Raw genomic sequence first — 17000 nt, forward strand, 5'->3', positions numbered from 1 at the left:
GAACAAAATATTCACCCTAAAAAAACACTTAAAAAAGTAACGAAGAGAGTACATATATATATATATATATACATATATATATATATATATGTATATATACATATATATATATATATGTATATATATTCTAGTTTGAGAAAACAAACTTTGGCATTATTTTGTTAAATTTACGGTGTTTCCGCCAAATTTTTTGCTACCTTGATATGTTTTTTTTTTTTTAAGGAATATTGATATGCACTTAACAATTTCCCCAATATATCATTAAAAATATTGAAAGGTCGCTCTTTCTCTCTCAACAAAGAAATAGGTTACGGACAATGGAAAACTCAGCCCCCGTGGATAGGATTAGCAACTTACCTGATGAGTTACTGTGTCACATTCTCTCCTTTCTCCCAACCAAAATTGCCTTCAAAACAAGCGTTCTTTCCAAAAAGTGGACTCCACTCTGCAAATTACTCACATCTCTCAACTTCGACGATAAATCTGTTTATGGCGAACATGCCTTACTTCGCTTTTGTCGATTGGTCAACAAAGTCATGCTCTCTCACAAACTCATCAAAAAGCTTCACCTCAAGTGTGGTTCTGTACATTGGAACAGTTTGAAATTCCACGATTTGATCGAAACTGCAAAACGGCATCCTCTAGAGAATCTCCAGGTCTCTAGTAATCTTCAGCTAGTCATATCGGGACAAAGTATTTTCATATTTCCAACACTTGTAGTTCTCAAACTGAGTATGATAAAGGTGGCTGGTAATATATCTGTTGATCTTCCCTCGCTTAAGACCCTTTATTTGGAGCATGTTGATTTCAAGAATAAGGAGAATTTCAGCAAGCTTCTTTCTGGGTGTTCCATTTTAGAGGATTTGCATACTCGCATTCACTATACAGAACAAGGCGCGGGTGTTGGTACAGGAGGCTTTAAAACCTTATCCAAATTGAGCAGAGCCAATATCCGTGCATTTGATGTTCCATTTAAAGCAATTCACAAAGTTCAGTTTTTAACAGTTGCGGTAATGGACATAGAATTGCATAGAACTGTTGTCGAATACTGTTGATGCTACCACAATCATGTGACAAAAAATTATTATGTTGCTGAGAATAAACCTTTTCTTAAAACTTTTTCTTTTGTTGTTATTTTATTTAATTTTTATATGTAACTTGTTTTTGATTTAGAAACTTTTAATTGTAGATGAAGAAGAAGCTTCCTCAAACAGAGATCAATTCCAGCGATATTGGCTATCATGTATTTCAAAACTTAATCCATCTTCATTTATACTTTTCTTTCTTTCATCATTGTGATGATATAGTGGAGGTTCTCCAGTATTGCCCAAATCTTCAAACAATTTCTATTAATAAGGTTTCTTGTGTTTTTTGGATTGATTATGTTCCTTCTTTTCTTGGTGTAAATTTTGTGAATCTTATGTTGTATATGTTTTGCAGATAGGATTCAACAAAGATATGTTCATAAACAGGAAATACCCAAAGTCTGTTCCTAAATGCATTTCGTCTCACCTTAGATCATGTACTATAAACTATGAAGGCTTTGGAGGTGAAATTCAATTTGAAACATATGTTTTACAAAATGCACGACGTTACATATGTTTTACAAAATGCACGACGTTTACAGGTCATGAAGATCAAATTAGTCATTTCTTAGATCAAAAGGCAAATGAACATTCTTTAGAAGAATTATCCTTGTGTTGTAGGACGTCTCCCGAATGTAAACTTTCAATTTGTTTCCCAGTTTATTGATATTTGTGTTTTCCGTTATTTTGAAGGGACCATGCAACTCTTTCCTCAGTCATTATGCTTGATAGAAGTTTTTGTATGATATATAGTTGTCAAATAAAATAAAACTAAGATCATTGAATGCAAAAAATGGTAAAAAAGAATAAAAACTAACCTCTCTGGTTCTGTACTCTCTTTTCCATGCTATCTTTTTGTCCTCAAAGGTGAGCTTGATCTCTTTGATATCTTAGCATAATTATCAAGAACGGTATATGAGAATTTTACCCGAAACATGATGGGGTAGAAATGAATTAAGCAAGGGAAGAAACATAGAGCCTCGGCATAGCTTGTCGAGAATAGAACATCATTATAGAATATAAGTATGATGAGTTGTGAAGCGATTAGTTTAATCTATTCACTAAGAAAGTATAAGTAATACATAGGTGTCGTGCCACTTGTGATTCACACTAGGTTGAATCTCAAGAGGTTTCCATTAGGTGAAACGGGATAAGCTTCGCATGAGGGGCCCGTACGACACTAAGGGAGTACCGATGTTACCTTAGATAGGTTTTCGTCGGTTAGATAGGGATTGTGCTCGGGATTACTCCACCCGGGCTCTCCGTAAAAATTGAATTCAGATAATGTATTGTTCTACGCTAACCTCTAACTTAATGAATACGTTTATGCATGTTACGAAGTTAGACTTGAGATAGTTAAGAAGATTACCGACGACGATATTAGGTTTTTCCTATTCGTCCGGTATAGAGATGGGTCATGAATATGATAAGTTTTGTCCTTGATGTATTAGTGTATCATGGTATAGCGATCTTAGTTCCCCTCGATCGCCTTGACACGTAAGTTAATAGTTAAACCTTTGGTGATATAATGTAGCAATGACATATGCACTACCGTCTAGTCAAGTATATCCACACACGTATAATCAACCGTCAGGTTGTAAAGTAGACACGTGGTAACCGTAGGTTTATTCCCCGAGGTTATCTATAGCTTAGGAATAGATAGAACTACTGAGGCATTATGTCTCATCCCTCTCATTATTTGTTCAGTTCACAGGTCTCTCGTGGCAAAGGTAAAGAGAAAGCTTTGGATTGATCGTGCTTTTCGTGGATCCAACTTTGTGTCTTTCTATTGATGCATATGTTATATTATGAGATGTGTTGTAATGAACTTTGTAGTTAAGTTTCGTTCTATACACTTTCAATTTGGGCGTTACATCTCCCATCTTAAAAAGCTTTCAAATTTGGTTTGATTTGCAATTTAGGCTTCTCTTAAACAAAACTAGACGAAAGGCTACAATATCTAAAAATGGTTGAGGAGATATGATCCTCATCACATTGATTATGAACTCATTGAGAAATTGCAAAAATTGTAAGATGACTAATGAGAAGGTGAAACCCTTGATTTCTCTTTGACTGTCCATTTTGCTTTTTGCAGCTGTTTTCTAATCTATGATATTCGCACTTTTTGCGCTTTGGGGACTATAGGGTGTCAACTTTAATGGTATAATGATAATCAGTTTGTTGACATTTACATTCTTTTAGTTTACTATTCTAATCTATGATATTCGCACTTTTTGCGCTTTGGGGACTATAGGGTGTCAACTTTAATGGTATAATGATAATCAGTTTGTTGATATTTGCATTCTTTTAGTTTACTAAATAAGATTAATATGGGTTTCATTTTCGTGTCCCCAAATAAAAATTGTATCTTTGGGTGAGAGTTTTGCTTGCATTCATAATGTTGAGAACCTTTTAGTTTTTGTTTTCTTTTCTCAATTTAGTTATAACTATGTTTTAATTCATTTCCTTTGCATTAGTATTTTACAAATATTTTTCAAAGCTTGTTCTTTACATGTTCTTCACTTAAATGTTTTTTAAACCTTGTTCTGTTCATAGTTTATGCAGCCTAGTCACTGTTATAATTGGTTTGGTGTTCAACATTCTAATATTGATATTACCCACTGCTTTTTCTCTCAAGATTTGTTCGAAGTATAGTCATGAATGAAACAAAATTAAAATTATTTTAGTATAGGGTGCTAGACCAAAGAATGTTAAACTGATTTCCATATTCTGAAGCCAACTTTCAATTCTTCCACTTTCTCTTTGGGTCTTGCAATGCAGGGCCTACCCAACAAATTAAGAGGCCTAAGGAAAAAAATTTAATGTGGCCTTTAAAATTATTATTTATTTAACATAATATTTATATAAAATCAATTTTGTGGAGACCAAAATTTCGATTCATGACCAAGAGTAATTGAGGCATTTTTGGTAATCAATTAAGTATGCAAGTGTCTGTAATTTATCTGTCATATAATATACTTATTACCAACTTAATTTTTTAGAGGCCTTTTTTTTCACCCACAATTTTGTGGCCTAAAGCCATTGCTTGGGTTGCTTGGCCCTTAGGCCGGCCCTGCTGCAATGCTCATGATTGGCTAGCAGCTGAATATGAAATTTTAACATTGGAGATTTTATGATTTTCACTGAACTTGTTTATTCTTAAGCATTCATGTATAATTAATTGTAGGCAGGAGATTGCTAACAAATATCAATATCCTCTTCATGAAAAATATATTATCTCTCTTTAAATAGGTTTTCTAATTTCTACTTTTAGTCAAAGTAACAAATTTTGGAAGGAAAAGCTCTTGATAAAATAACTGAAGTGTGAGGGAGGGACTGAATTAACGGGTCTGAAATAGTTACCTCTTATTAATATTTCTGTTTGTTGTGATTTTCATCCCAGTGAGTGTGGATACAAACATTGAGTGAATATATGGAAACTCCTGTTGCCATATCAGCGTCTGATGTATAAAAAATGTGAAACCTTGTTGTAGAAGTAACGGAAAAATAGAAGTGAGTTGACTGCAGAGATAATTGTTACTAAAGGAATCATGTATCAAGAAGTTTAAAATGTTTTTCTTTCCTCTGGGGACTTGTGTGACACCCTATGTTACTTTCAGGGATTAAAGTGAATATTTACTCATTTACAATAATAAAATTTGTTTTATATGAAAGGTACATATGATATTAAGTAACTTATAAACAACTACTTGTCTGAAATATATTTTAGCAGTAAGATATATCCTCCTTGTAAAATGATGAAAATTTATTTCTTTTCAGCTTTAAAACACTTAATTTTGTTCTTCAACAATTGCATGGTTAGAAACTACATAAATGTTGTTTTCCTCTATACGCAAATGTTATTTAGTTATTACATTCATGTTCAATTTCGTCACTTTCAATTCGAAGCTCGTATATTGGTTTCCTGCTGATCATAAAAAGGTGAATTATATCTCAAACTTTTGATAAACAATGATATACGAAACCCTCTGAGCTTGAAATAAGTACACCCTACCAATAATGAGGCAAAAATAATATTTCCAACATTAATTAACGTGCACCAAAACAATCACACAATTTCGGGAAGCATCCGAAGGTCGCATGAAACAATTTTTTACACCCATTTCTTTTCACGAACCCATCAGGAAATTATTGGCCAGGGTAACACAAACTTTCATACAATACACAATTTCAATGAGTTAGGATCCGTTGGCACTAGGTGTCAAACTTTAGTTCGACACCAAATCTCATTCGTCTATTTTTTAAAAATCAAAGACTGATAATAATTTTCCAAATTAACTCACTTGAGTCTATTTGGTAAGCATCAGCACCACTCAAAATTAAATTTAAAGCATCATCATTCATGGATGGCTCTGAAAAAGGAGGCGATTGCATAGTTGAGATCAATATGGAGATACATGCGTTAAGTGTTCTCCTTCATACTTTGTTGGGATAATGCAGATCGAGCAGAAAAGCAAGTGTTGATGTTAAGAGAGTCTGAAAGAGAAAATATCTTATGACATAATTTTAAAAAAAATGGGAATTTGAATTATACATAATAGACAGCTGAGATTTGGTGGTGTCAACATATTCAGACTCTTGTTTATATCATATTTGAAAACAATTTCCTACCCACATCACAAATCCAACTACGAAAAACTCATCATTTAAAAACATTTAAGTTTTCTGCTTCCTCCATTAATTAGTTCCTATGCAAGGTCTATAACCCTAAACATAATTATGCATTTATGATTGACGAGGAAAGCAAACCAAAGTAAATAAAAAATAACAACGCTAAGAAAGGGATCAGTTCCTCAAAAAAACAAAAACACAAGACAAAGGTTCTAATGCAGAAGCAATTATGTTGACAAAAGCAGAAAGGTAAGCATAACCACAACCAAACCCGAAAGACTAAAAGAAGAAATAACATAAAAATCTGAAAAATGTAACAATAACAATACAGAATAAGGGAATCCAAAATGGATCGTTAATGGAAAATTTCGAAACCACTAAAATAAAGCATCTGAACTTTGAAGTTTATCAAATCATATCTAGTCTACACACATCAAAATCAAAAAAAAAGGAAGATTTGAAGTTTATCAAATCATATCTAGTCTACACACATCAAAATCAAAAAAAAAGGAAGATGAAGAGAGTTTAAAACAGAAACTGATAAAAATCAGAGTGTAAAATATGTTTTTATTTTCGTACTTTGTTATTAGTCTGTGGTTCAGGGGTTAACTTATTCATCTGAGTTCTGATGGTTTCGGAGTTTGTGTCATAAATTTCCTAAGCTGCATATGTATCTGGTAAATATAAGAATATATATGTTGTTGGTACTAATTCTCAATGTGTGCTTTCGGTGCTAAAATGTACAACATGATCAACCGTACAAAGTAAGACATACTCCTTTTTCCTACAAAGAGTTACCTCAAAAGAGATTAAGATCTTCAAGGTTTTTCAATTTAGTGAATGAGCCAGGAATTTTCCATTGTATTGCGTGGGATATATTAGAGCACGATGCTAGGGTAGCACCCTCTAACACACACAATAATTTATATTTTTCTATCATTTAGATTTTATTTTTTCATCTTCCTCTATCCTTCACTAACATTGTACATTCATGTTCTCGCCATGTGCTCCACTTATGCGAAAGTAACAATAGAGAGAATTCTACTTGCCACTAATAAATGGCATTCCAGCAGAGAGAATGTTTTCTATTTTTCACTTCTAATGCTATTAAAGGTAACCCAGGCAAAAACGATTTTGAAAAGATCCGGAGAAAAAAACCGGCAACAAATTTCCATTGACAACTAATTAATGGTATTGAAGCATAGACAATGTTTGCTATTTTTTCCTCCTAATTCTAGTAAAGGGAGCCCAAGAAAATACAATTTTATAAAAGATCTGGAAAAAAGAACTGCAACAAAAATGAAACTCAATGAAAACAACAGATATAACCCATGAATATGTCAAAAAATGAAACTGCTATTTTTAAAACAGTATAGATCTCTCGCACCCTAAACATCAGAGGTCATTGAAGATTCCAGAGATTCCAGTGTCAAGACACAAAAAAGCCGACGTAGCTCTTGATTGTAGCGACTAAAAGAGAGCGAGGATGAGACAACATATAGCATGTGATAGAGACAATGGATGCTAACTGTTTTGAGAATATTGCAGTTGCATTCTTTAAAATTTGTTGTTTCTCAAAACAAAAAAATTACAAAATTTTTCCAACTTGAACAACTGATTACCAATAAATGAATAACATTTTTTCAAGAAGTCCGAAGGCACAAATAGAGCCAATCAAAACTCATTTAAATTGCAAATCAATATTAATTCACATCATAAATGTAATTGATAGTGCAATTAGTCTCATCTACAGAGTTTAAACAAAAACTTTCTCTAACGTGCATAAAATGCATATATACACCTTTGAACTTTAGACTCTATAACATCAAAAAATTCAAGTAATTTTGTGCATATTTAGATTTACTAATAATTCAATAATTGTTGAATCACTTTTTTCTTAAAGCATTCGAAAGAAGAGGGAAAAAAGCAGAAGTTATTACGAGTGTAAAAGACTTTACTGAAAGTTGATTATCTGAAACGTCAAGCACAAGCAAACCTTGAATCCGTGACCAAAAGCTACCAGAAAATGCTTCAATTCCGACAGGATTAAGAAAATAATTGGGAATAATAGTCCGTTACAATATGTGGCAGATTTTTTGGGCAGAACAAAGTAAAAAAGGTGTGAATTATATAATATTTCAATAGTTTCTCCATAATTTCTCAAGCAGACTTTTTCACTTTGTTCACATTAATCGAATAAATTTGTGTTGAAGTTCAATTAATTTTCTTTTCAATAAATAAGAAGAGATGTTATTCACAAAGCCTTTTACTGAGAGCAACTTAAAGCCATTACTGTGTGTCTGTGTCGCATACTCTCCTGCTTTCAAAACCACTCTTCTCTCTAAAAGGTGGAGTCCACTCTATTACTCATTCACTGCCATGCGCTTCAACGATGAAACCGGGGAAGACGACAATATGATGCCTTCCATCGCTTCTGTCTTTTTGTGGATAACCTCGTGAAATCCCCTGAAGTGTCTTCTTAAAACTGAATGTTTCCCAATTCACATCTTGGACGCATGGGTAGAAGCCGTAAAACAATGTGTTGATGAATTTCATCTCACTGTCTTTGCCACACCTTCACCACCACAGTTTTCAACTCCCAAAGCCTTGTTGTTTTCAAACTCAAGAATTTAGTGGTTGCAACTGTTGATTTATCTGTTCATCTTCCATTGCTCAAAACGTTATATTTGAATTTGTTTATCTTAAAAATCAGAAACATAATTTCATCAAAAAAATCTCTGCTTGTCCTATTCTTGAAGTTTGACATCTTTCTCAACACACACACACACACACACACACACACACAATCACGCACACACACATATATATAACATGAAGAAATAAATGAATTTCAGACGAGTTTAAATCCTTGTTGTTGTCCAAATTGGTACACGATCCTTCTTTTCAGATGAATATTGAAGATACATCAAAATGCATTCCCATTTGTTCGAGGAGACAATCCTATGCATGTCCTTCAAACTACTAAAAAATAGATGTTTCATATGTAAAAACTAATGAAAACAAGAAATATTAAGGAACTAGGTAAATCTAATTGAAATTCACATTTGGGAGAAATTCTTGGACAATTTGTTAATTTATTTAGGGCATCCCAAATTAAAATATATGCTGCGAATTGAATTTCAACTACAAAGCCGTCATTGTTTAGACTTTGATAATAACCCGTATAACAACTGTGATAATTAATAAACATAATTTTTTCTAATTTTGTATCTTTGATGCAAGAATCAAACAACCACTTTATCTGTCCAGAAATGGTCTTTCTTGACTCTCATTCCCCAACCTTCCTAGATAAAATGTGAAAGTTAAAGGAACTTGTTTGGAAAAATAATTGATAATATATCTAGTACATATGCATGCTTAATACGAGTAACAAGCAGAATCAAACAACTTCTACAATAGGAATAATTACTGGAAGAATTTAATAGGACTTGAAACAATTCTTACTTTCCATGAAACAGAGAAAAATAAAATTAAAAGCATCCAGATCAAATCGTTATCCAACAAGGATCGTACTCCACTCTAGAGTTAGTATGAATATCATCATCACAGTTTAATTTCTACGAAAAAACCAAGCCTATAAAATTAAATGATATGAAGAAAAACTAATATCTAGTATCTAGATCCATCAACATAAAGTTTACACCTCGTAGAAATCCTTGGACAGGATGATAGTTCTTCTACAATTAGATGCTTTGTGGAATTATTAGGACCATAAATTGACATGACTTCTAAAAGCCATGCATTCAGCAGAATAAAGGTTGCAAATTGGAGATCATCCTCCAAACCTTTAAAGTTATTAATAACACAAGATTTGAGATGAGACGAAACACATTCAAGATTTAAAATTGGGCATTGCCATTCTTTGGATATATCTGTAGACCACTGTCAAAGGGGATAAAAAAATAACATTTATTAAAATATATGATATGAAGAAAATCAACAGGCATACAAAGAAATATTGCAACTATCCCTCAATTATTGCAACTATCCCTCAATGCCTTTCTCATCAAGACAATATGTCTCTAACGGCTCCCTTTAAGGAAGAGGAATTCAGACAAGCTATTTTTTCTATGCACCCTGACAAATCTCCAGGTCTTGATGGTCTTAATCCGGGTTTCTTTCAAAAATTATGGCCCCTTATTGGTAGGGAGATTTTTAAACCTTGTTGCTCATGGCTTGATGAAGGTAGCTTTCCTCCTAATTTAAATGATACTAACATTGCTTTAACTGCAAAAGTAGATCATCCAGAGAGCATGAAGGACCTTCGTCCCATTTCACTTTGCAACGTCATTTGTAAGATTCTTTCAAAAGTCCTTGCCAATCGGCTCAAACAAATTCTCCACAAGTGCATCTCTGATACTCGAGCCGCTTTTGTCCCTGGTAGAGATATTCTCGATAATGCTCTCACTGATTTTGAAGTACTTCATTATATGAAATGTAAGACTAGAGTTAAAGAAGGAAATATTGCTTTAAAGCTTGATGTTAGTAAAGCCTTTGACAGGGTCAAGTGGAGTTATTTACAAGCGGTGATGAAAAAAATGGGGTTTTCAAATATCTGGATTAACTTGATTATGCAATGTGTCTCCTCTGTCAACTATCACGTGCTTGTCAACAATGATCGTGTGGGACCTATTGCTCCTCTTTGTTGTCTTCGACAGGGGGATCCCCTCTCACCTTACCTTTATATTATTTGTTCAGAGGGCTTGAGTTCTTATATCAGGCATCATGAGAATAACGGTCTCATCCACGGGGCATGCATCTGTCGGGGGAGTCCATCGATTACTCACCTCCTTTTCGCAGATGATAGTTTTCTTTTCTGCAAGGCTACTATCCCTGAAGTGACAACCCTCAAGAATATTCTGGATACTTACGAGGCTGCTAACAGACAAGCTATTAATTATCAAAACCCTCCATCGCTTTCAGCCGAAATACAGATTCGGCTCTCCAAAACAATATTATTCATCTCTTGGGAGTTGTAGAATTTATGGGGCACGGTAAGTATCTTGGCCTCCCTTCTATGGTAGGCAGAGACAAAAAATCGATATTCATTTTTATTAAAGAGCGCATTTGGAAAAATATACAAAACTGGAATGCTCGTTCCCTTTCACGTGCAGGTAAGGAAGTGCTTCTAAAATCCATTGCACAATCTGTTCCTACTTACTGTATGAGCGCTTTTTTACTCCCTACCACTTTTGGGGAAGAAATAGAGCTCATAAATGATTTATTGTCTGATTATTATTTTATATTTATTAATTAAAATATGAATGAAATTTATCAAAAAGGTCTCAATTCAACTCAAAGAAACAAAAAAGAATTAGAAAAAAAAAACTCTGTCTCAAAAAAAAAAAACCAAAGACAAATATATTTTGCACTTTATTTCAAAAAAATATTTTGCATTTATACACAAAAGTTTCACAACTCATACGGTTCCAAGCTGTATATGAAGTTTCTTCTAATAAAAAAAGAGATTAATTGGAATAGACTGTCAGTGTAAAACAAGTTTACACTGTCAACCAATTAAAATCATCCAATTAAACACCTCACCATTAGTGCTAAAAAAAGAAAAAATCATATAAAATCTTTATAATAAATGCATATCTCACATTTATTTTCTGGGCTTACTATTCTGATTTTGGCATTTGATTTAGCAGTTTACAATCTGCATTGCACGATTCTGCATCTTGTTTCACCCTTCCAAACCTAGTTTTCATAGAGGCTGAGATAATGATAAGTTGAAAAAAAAAAAGAAAATCTTTAGCATCTCTATTGCCTCCAGCACCACCCCCTCCAAGGCTGGTCCCTACATGCTACATAAGGTAGATTTATGCGATGACCCCAAATTTTTATATGGAAAATTAATTTTTCTGTTTACATTGTTTTTTTATATTGCTCTTATTTATGCAATGACGGCTATGAATGGTATGAGAATTGTTATCAAATAGCGGTAGGCATTATAAGTTAATCCTGGCAAGTTGAATACCAGTTGTTATTTTTTATCATAGTAGTAGTTCAGGAGTAGTGGCTCATTATCTATCATAGAAGTCATTCATGGAAAAGTAATATAGATTTCTTTGTAATGACAATAAGTAGTTCATTTTTTATCGTAGGAGTAGTTCATGGATAGGTAATATTAAAACAATATTATTTGTACAATCCTTTGTTTCTAGCATTTTAAATAGTATTATGATTGTGTCATTATGACAGATTAAAGATGACAGATATGGATGTACCATGGCTTGTTCTGATGATGTACCTGAAACTGCTGCTCTTGACATGGATCCTATAAATAACGGACTACCATTAGAGTCCCCCTTAGAGCCCTTTGAAGGAATGGAGTTCACATCCATCGAAGAGGCAAGGAATCACTACAAAAGGTATGCTAAGAACAAAGGTTTTAGCTTTCGCATGGGCCGTGTTACTAAATCAAGAACAGACGGAATGATAATTGGTAAAGAGTTTTTTTGTTCAAAGGAAGGGTTTCGAGCAAAAAAATATGCAAAGAAAGAAAATAGCAGTCGTGTCAGACATGATGAAACTAGGGTAGGATGCAAGGCATTGTTATATTTAAAAAAAAAGTGAAGATGGATGGGTTGTTTCAAGATTTTTAAGGGACCATAATCATGTACTATTTTCTCCTAAAAGTTGTCAGTTTCTTCGAGTACATAGACAGAAAACAAAAGTGCAAAAAAAATCTTATTGATGTGCTGCATGATTCTGGTTTATGTCCTAGCAAAATAACATATGTCTTATGTACAGAAAGTGGTGGTGTTGATAACATTGGATTTAGTCAACAAGATGTTATTAATTACTTATCTGAAAAGAGACAAAAGCAATTAGAAAAAGGAGATGCTCAAATGATGTTATCCTACTTTAAAAATTGTCAATTGAAGAATCCTGGGTTTTTCTATGCATTTCAAATGGATGCTGAAGGAAAATTAGCAAATTGCTTTTGGGTTGATTCAAGGTCTAAAATGGCATACAAATACACGGAGGTGCCGCAAATATACGGAACACCAAAAAACAACAAAAAAACCACCATAAAACTAGTTATCAAGTAGTGAGGCCGGAATATTTGTAATTATGTGCCGGTTTCATTGATATTTTGATTACTTTATTAATACTCTATTTTGTTGATCAAAAGAAAGAAAGAAATGTGAAATCAAGGAATTTTATAACAAAGTAACTTCATTTCATAGATACTCCTCAATTTGAATGTTTTACTTGTGTTCAACTTTACAACCACTCATACAACTAAAGTAAAATAAATCCTTAAACCTATAAATGATGAATTCCTTATACAAAACTCTCTAGGCGTGCCACCTGCACTAACTATGCTTGGATCTACTAGTTTTTTTTACATATGAATACACATTTTGTAGCTTCAAATTTTAGAGTTTCCCTTCACTTCCCATTTTAAGGGTTCCTTCCCTTGCAAGACAATGTCGAATGACTCTTGAAATTGGCATAATCATCCTTTACAAGACAATTTTTGAATAATTCCTGAAATTGACATATTCATTCTCACGTCAAAAATTGAAAGAGTTAAGCTAATATTCCCAACTCATAATTGTCTATACATATAGCTTTTGCAGAATAAAAGAGGTTGAAAATCTAAATGGTGTGACATTGAGCATTGAACAAAAACCCTATCACAACATGAACATTAGCAGATTTTTTTTTTTAACTTTCACCATACAACTATACATTGCCTTTCACAATCACAACCACACATAACCCCTTTTTTTTCCTGTCACTAATATTTACTACCTAAAGAGCGTCACAACTACTCAAACTAAAAAAATAACATTTTTCAATCAAAAATTTGACTCATTTACAAAAAATTGAGAGCTTTGGAAGGCATGTAATCATAAAGAAAGAAAGAAATTGAAAAAAGAAGTTACCTGGGTTTAGAGGCAGTGAAAAGAGGAAGAATATCGATGATTGGGACGAGAAACAAAAAAGACAGATACAAAGGTGGGAGAAGGTTAGGTCGCGTGAAAGGATGCTGAAAGAAATGTGAAGCAGGTTGTAAACCAGGAAATCAAATGTCAAAATGTGGGTTGAATGCATTTATTATAAAGATTTTATATGATTTTTTCTTTTTTTAGCACTAATGGTGAGGTGTTTAATTGGATGATTTTAATTGGTTGACAGTGTAAACTTGTTTTACACTGACAGTCTATTCCAATTAATCTCATAAAAAAATTGTATATGTAAAGTTTTTTCTTCAATAAGTTCATTTATTACTATAGGTGTTGAGTTTATATCTACTCTGTTCATGCTTTATTAAATATTTGCGATTTATGAGTCCCTCGTAGGGATGGAAATGAGTCGAGTCGAATTGAACTTGTCTGAGCTCGACTCGACTCATTAAGAATTGGCTCGGTTCGAACTTCGAATCGAGTTTGACACAAACTTTTTTTTCAGCTCAAGTTCGGCTCGTTTAAAGTTCACAAACAGTTTGGTTTGGCTCATTAGGTTCCATTCGTTTGTTCAAAGCATGTAACTTTAGGTATGTAATGAGTAAAGTCACTTGAACCACGCAACTCAAAAGTCAAAGAATTTAGCTATTATTACACATAGTAGTAATTAACACTTGTATGCAACCACCAAATTCAGTTTTGCTTTCTTATGTCATATGTTCCTCTTATTATAGATAATTGTATCATCCATTATTCATGTTTGTTCCGATGCGGGACTATTTTAGTTTTGAAATCCTTAAAAACTACAACAACATTATGCATGGCATTATTGTCTATCAATTTTAAAGTAGCTTATTTTTATCCTATTATTGCAAAGTGTTTGTCTTAGTTTTTAAAGTATTATATATATAATCAATTATCTAGTTGTGTAAAATCAATTATATATAAATTTTAAAATATTTTGTGTTATATATATATATATATATATATATATGTATATATATAAATTAAATATTTTTAGTGTTTTATATATATATATATATATATATATATATATATATATATATATAGACATAATCGAGCCATCTCGTGAACCAAACGAGTCGAACTACATATAGCTCAAGTTTGGCTCAATTAGTTGGCGAACTTAACTTTCAGCTCAAGTTCGGCTCATTTGGTTCATGAACTGTTGAAATTTGGGGCCTAACTCTTCCTTACAAAACCGGCTTCTAAGGTGAGGATTGTCTCCTCTTTATAAACTCTTATCAAGAGTCTTATCTATCCGATGTGGGACTTGGGTTTTTCCCAATACACCCCCCTCACGCCCAACACTCTTTGGGCTTGGTGCGTGAATCGGTAGGTGGCCCTTGAATTCGACAATCCGATGTGGGACTTGGGTTTTTCCCAATACACCCCCCTCATGCCCAACACTCTTTGGGCTTGGTGCGTGAATCGGTAGGTGGCTCTTGAATTCGACAAGCTGTGATACCATGTTGAAATTTGGGGCCTAACTCATCCTTACAAAACCAGCTTGTAAGGTGAGGGTTGTCTCCTCTTTATAAACTCTTATCAAGAGTCTTATCTATCTGATGTGGGACTTGGGTTATGCACCAAGGCCAAAGAGTGCTGGGCGTGAGGGGGGTTGTCGAATTCAAGGGACGCCTAAACCTATTCACGCACCAAGCCCAAAGAGTGATGGGCGTGAGGGAGGTGTATTGAGAAAAACCCAAGTCCCACATTGGATAGATAAGACTCTTGAGAATATTATATAAAGATGGCAAAAGTTATGGTGCATAAGGAAATCCTTATGCACCCGTGGATAAGGACTTCTCAACCATCAGATTTAGTTTACACTTGTTATAATCCTACGGTTCTCAGCTCACACCCCACAATCTGATCCTACGGTTCTCAACTCACACACCAGAATCTGATCCTACGGTTCTAATCACACCCAACAACCCCAACCATTTCTTTCACCAACCAAGTTTCACTCACTCTCCGTTTCTTTCACCGCCGATCACCGTCAAGTTCCAGATCCACCGCCGATCACCGTCAAGTTCACCGGTATGAACGCTTCACAACTCCAATTGCATTCTCATTCTGTTAATTAAACCTATTCTCCAACTTTAGGTTCTCCAATTGCATTTTCGTATGAGAGTTTGCCCGAATTTCGTTGTTCTGATTATTGAATGTTTGAATTTGTAGATTCAAATCTTCAGATATTTCCTCCATCGCAAGCTTAGGGGAAGATTACCGGTGGTTCTAGGGCACCTCGAGATGCAGATGGTATTTTCTAAGTGCTTTTTCGTTTTTCTTGTTAATCTTCATTAGCTTCTAGATGCATTTTACCACTCTTTCAATCATATTAATAACTGATCCAATTTTGATATTTGATCTGTACTATGTGTTTGTAAGAATGTGCTTTCACTTCTCCATCATTGCTAGTCATCATGAAATTAATTTTCTCAATGGGGGTAATAGTTGTTATGCCTGAGGTTTTTAGTTGAATGAATTGTTAGAGATAACAACATGTGTCATGTTTGCCAAATTTTTTTCATATAAGCCATAAACCATTTTCATAAGCTATCTTGGAGAGCTTATGAGAAATAAGCTAAAAAACAACTCGTGGACATGTCATAAGTTGTTCCCATAATCTCTCCCAAATAAGCTATTTTTTAATGAACAATTACTCTATCAATGATTATTGTTTGGCTGTCCCTTTAGGAGTATTTATCAAGTTTCATTGTCAGACAGACCGGATGTAAACGACAGTGTAAACTGATAAAGGTTATAAAAGGGGAGGCATGGTGCTGCTAGTAGAAAGTGACTATAGTATACTGGAATTAGATCCTTGATGAAAACTCACAATAATGTGAATGCAAATAGGTTTAATTTGTTATGTAACTAGAGGACATTTTTATTCTATTCATCCATAATTTTGTTATCTATTGATGCAATTTTCTTTAGAACACCTACTTAGTTATATAGTTAGTTGATACAGTATTTTTGCGAGCTTTCAGAAATATACATACAATTTGTAGTAAGTAGTAAACTATTATGTGAGAAATGTTGTTGTGGCTTGGAATAATTATGTGAGAATTTTTGCTGAAAGTGAGGGTAGTAGTCTTGGTGTTGGTGCGGGTGCCTACCATAGTGAAACCAAAACCATATAAATACTTCTACAGATGGTGATCAATGTGTCCCATGACATCACTCAATTTCTAGAGAAGATAAATGTCTTGATTTATACTGTACTGTGCGTAAAAATGAAACTCTATGGTGAGCTGTTAGTGAAAGCTAATGTCATTTCGTTGTTAATTGTGTTTATGGTACTAAGTGA

At 33.7% G+C, this 17000-nt stretch overlaps 1 protein-coding gene across 1 annotated transcript; it reads left to right on the forward strand.

Moving 5' to 3' along the window:
* Positions 1-317: 317 nt before the first annotated feature.
* Positions 318-2506, forward strand: LOC146923384 (FBD-associated F-box protein At3g52670-like). The gene is made up of 5 exons (XM_085711709.1): positions 318-584; positions 657-1010; positions 1190-1243; positions 1441-1549; positions 2427-2506. The coding sequence occupies exons 1-5, from the start codon at positions 318-320 to the stop codon at positions 2504-2506; spliced, it is 864 nt and encodes a 287-aa protein (XP_085567835.1).
* Positions 2507-17000: the final 14494 nt, after the last annotated feature.

This window comes from Medicago sativa, chromosome 5 (genome assembly GCF_051527215.1).
Source record: "Medicago sativa cultivar Bolivia chromosome 5, Bolivia_mono, whole genome shotgun sequence".
NCBI lineage: Eukaryota > Viridiplantae > Streptophyta > Magnoliopsida > Fabales > Fabaceae > Medicago > Medicago sativa.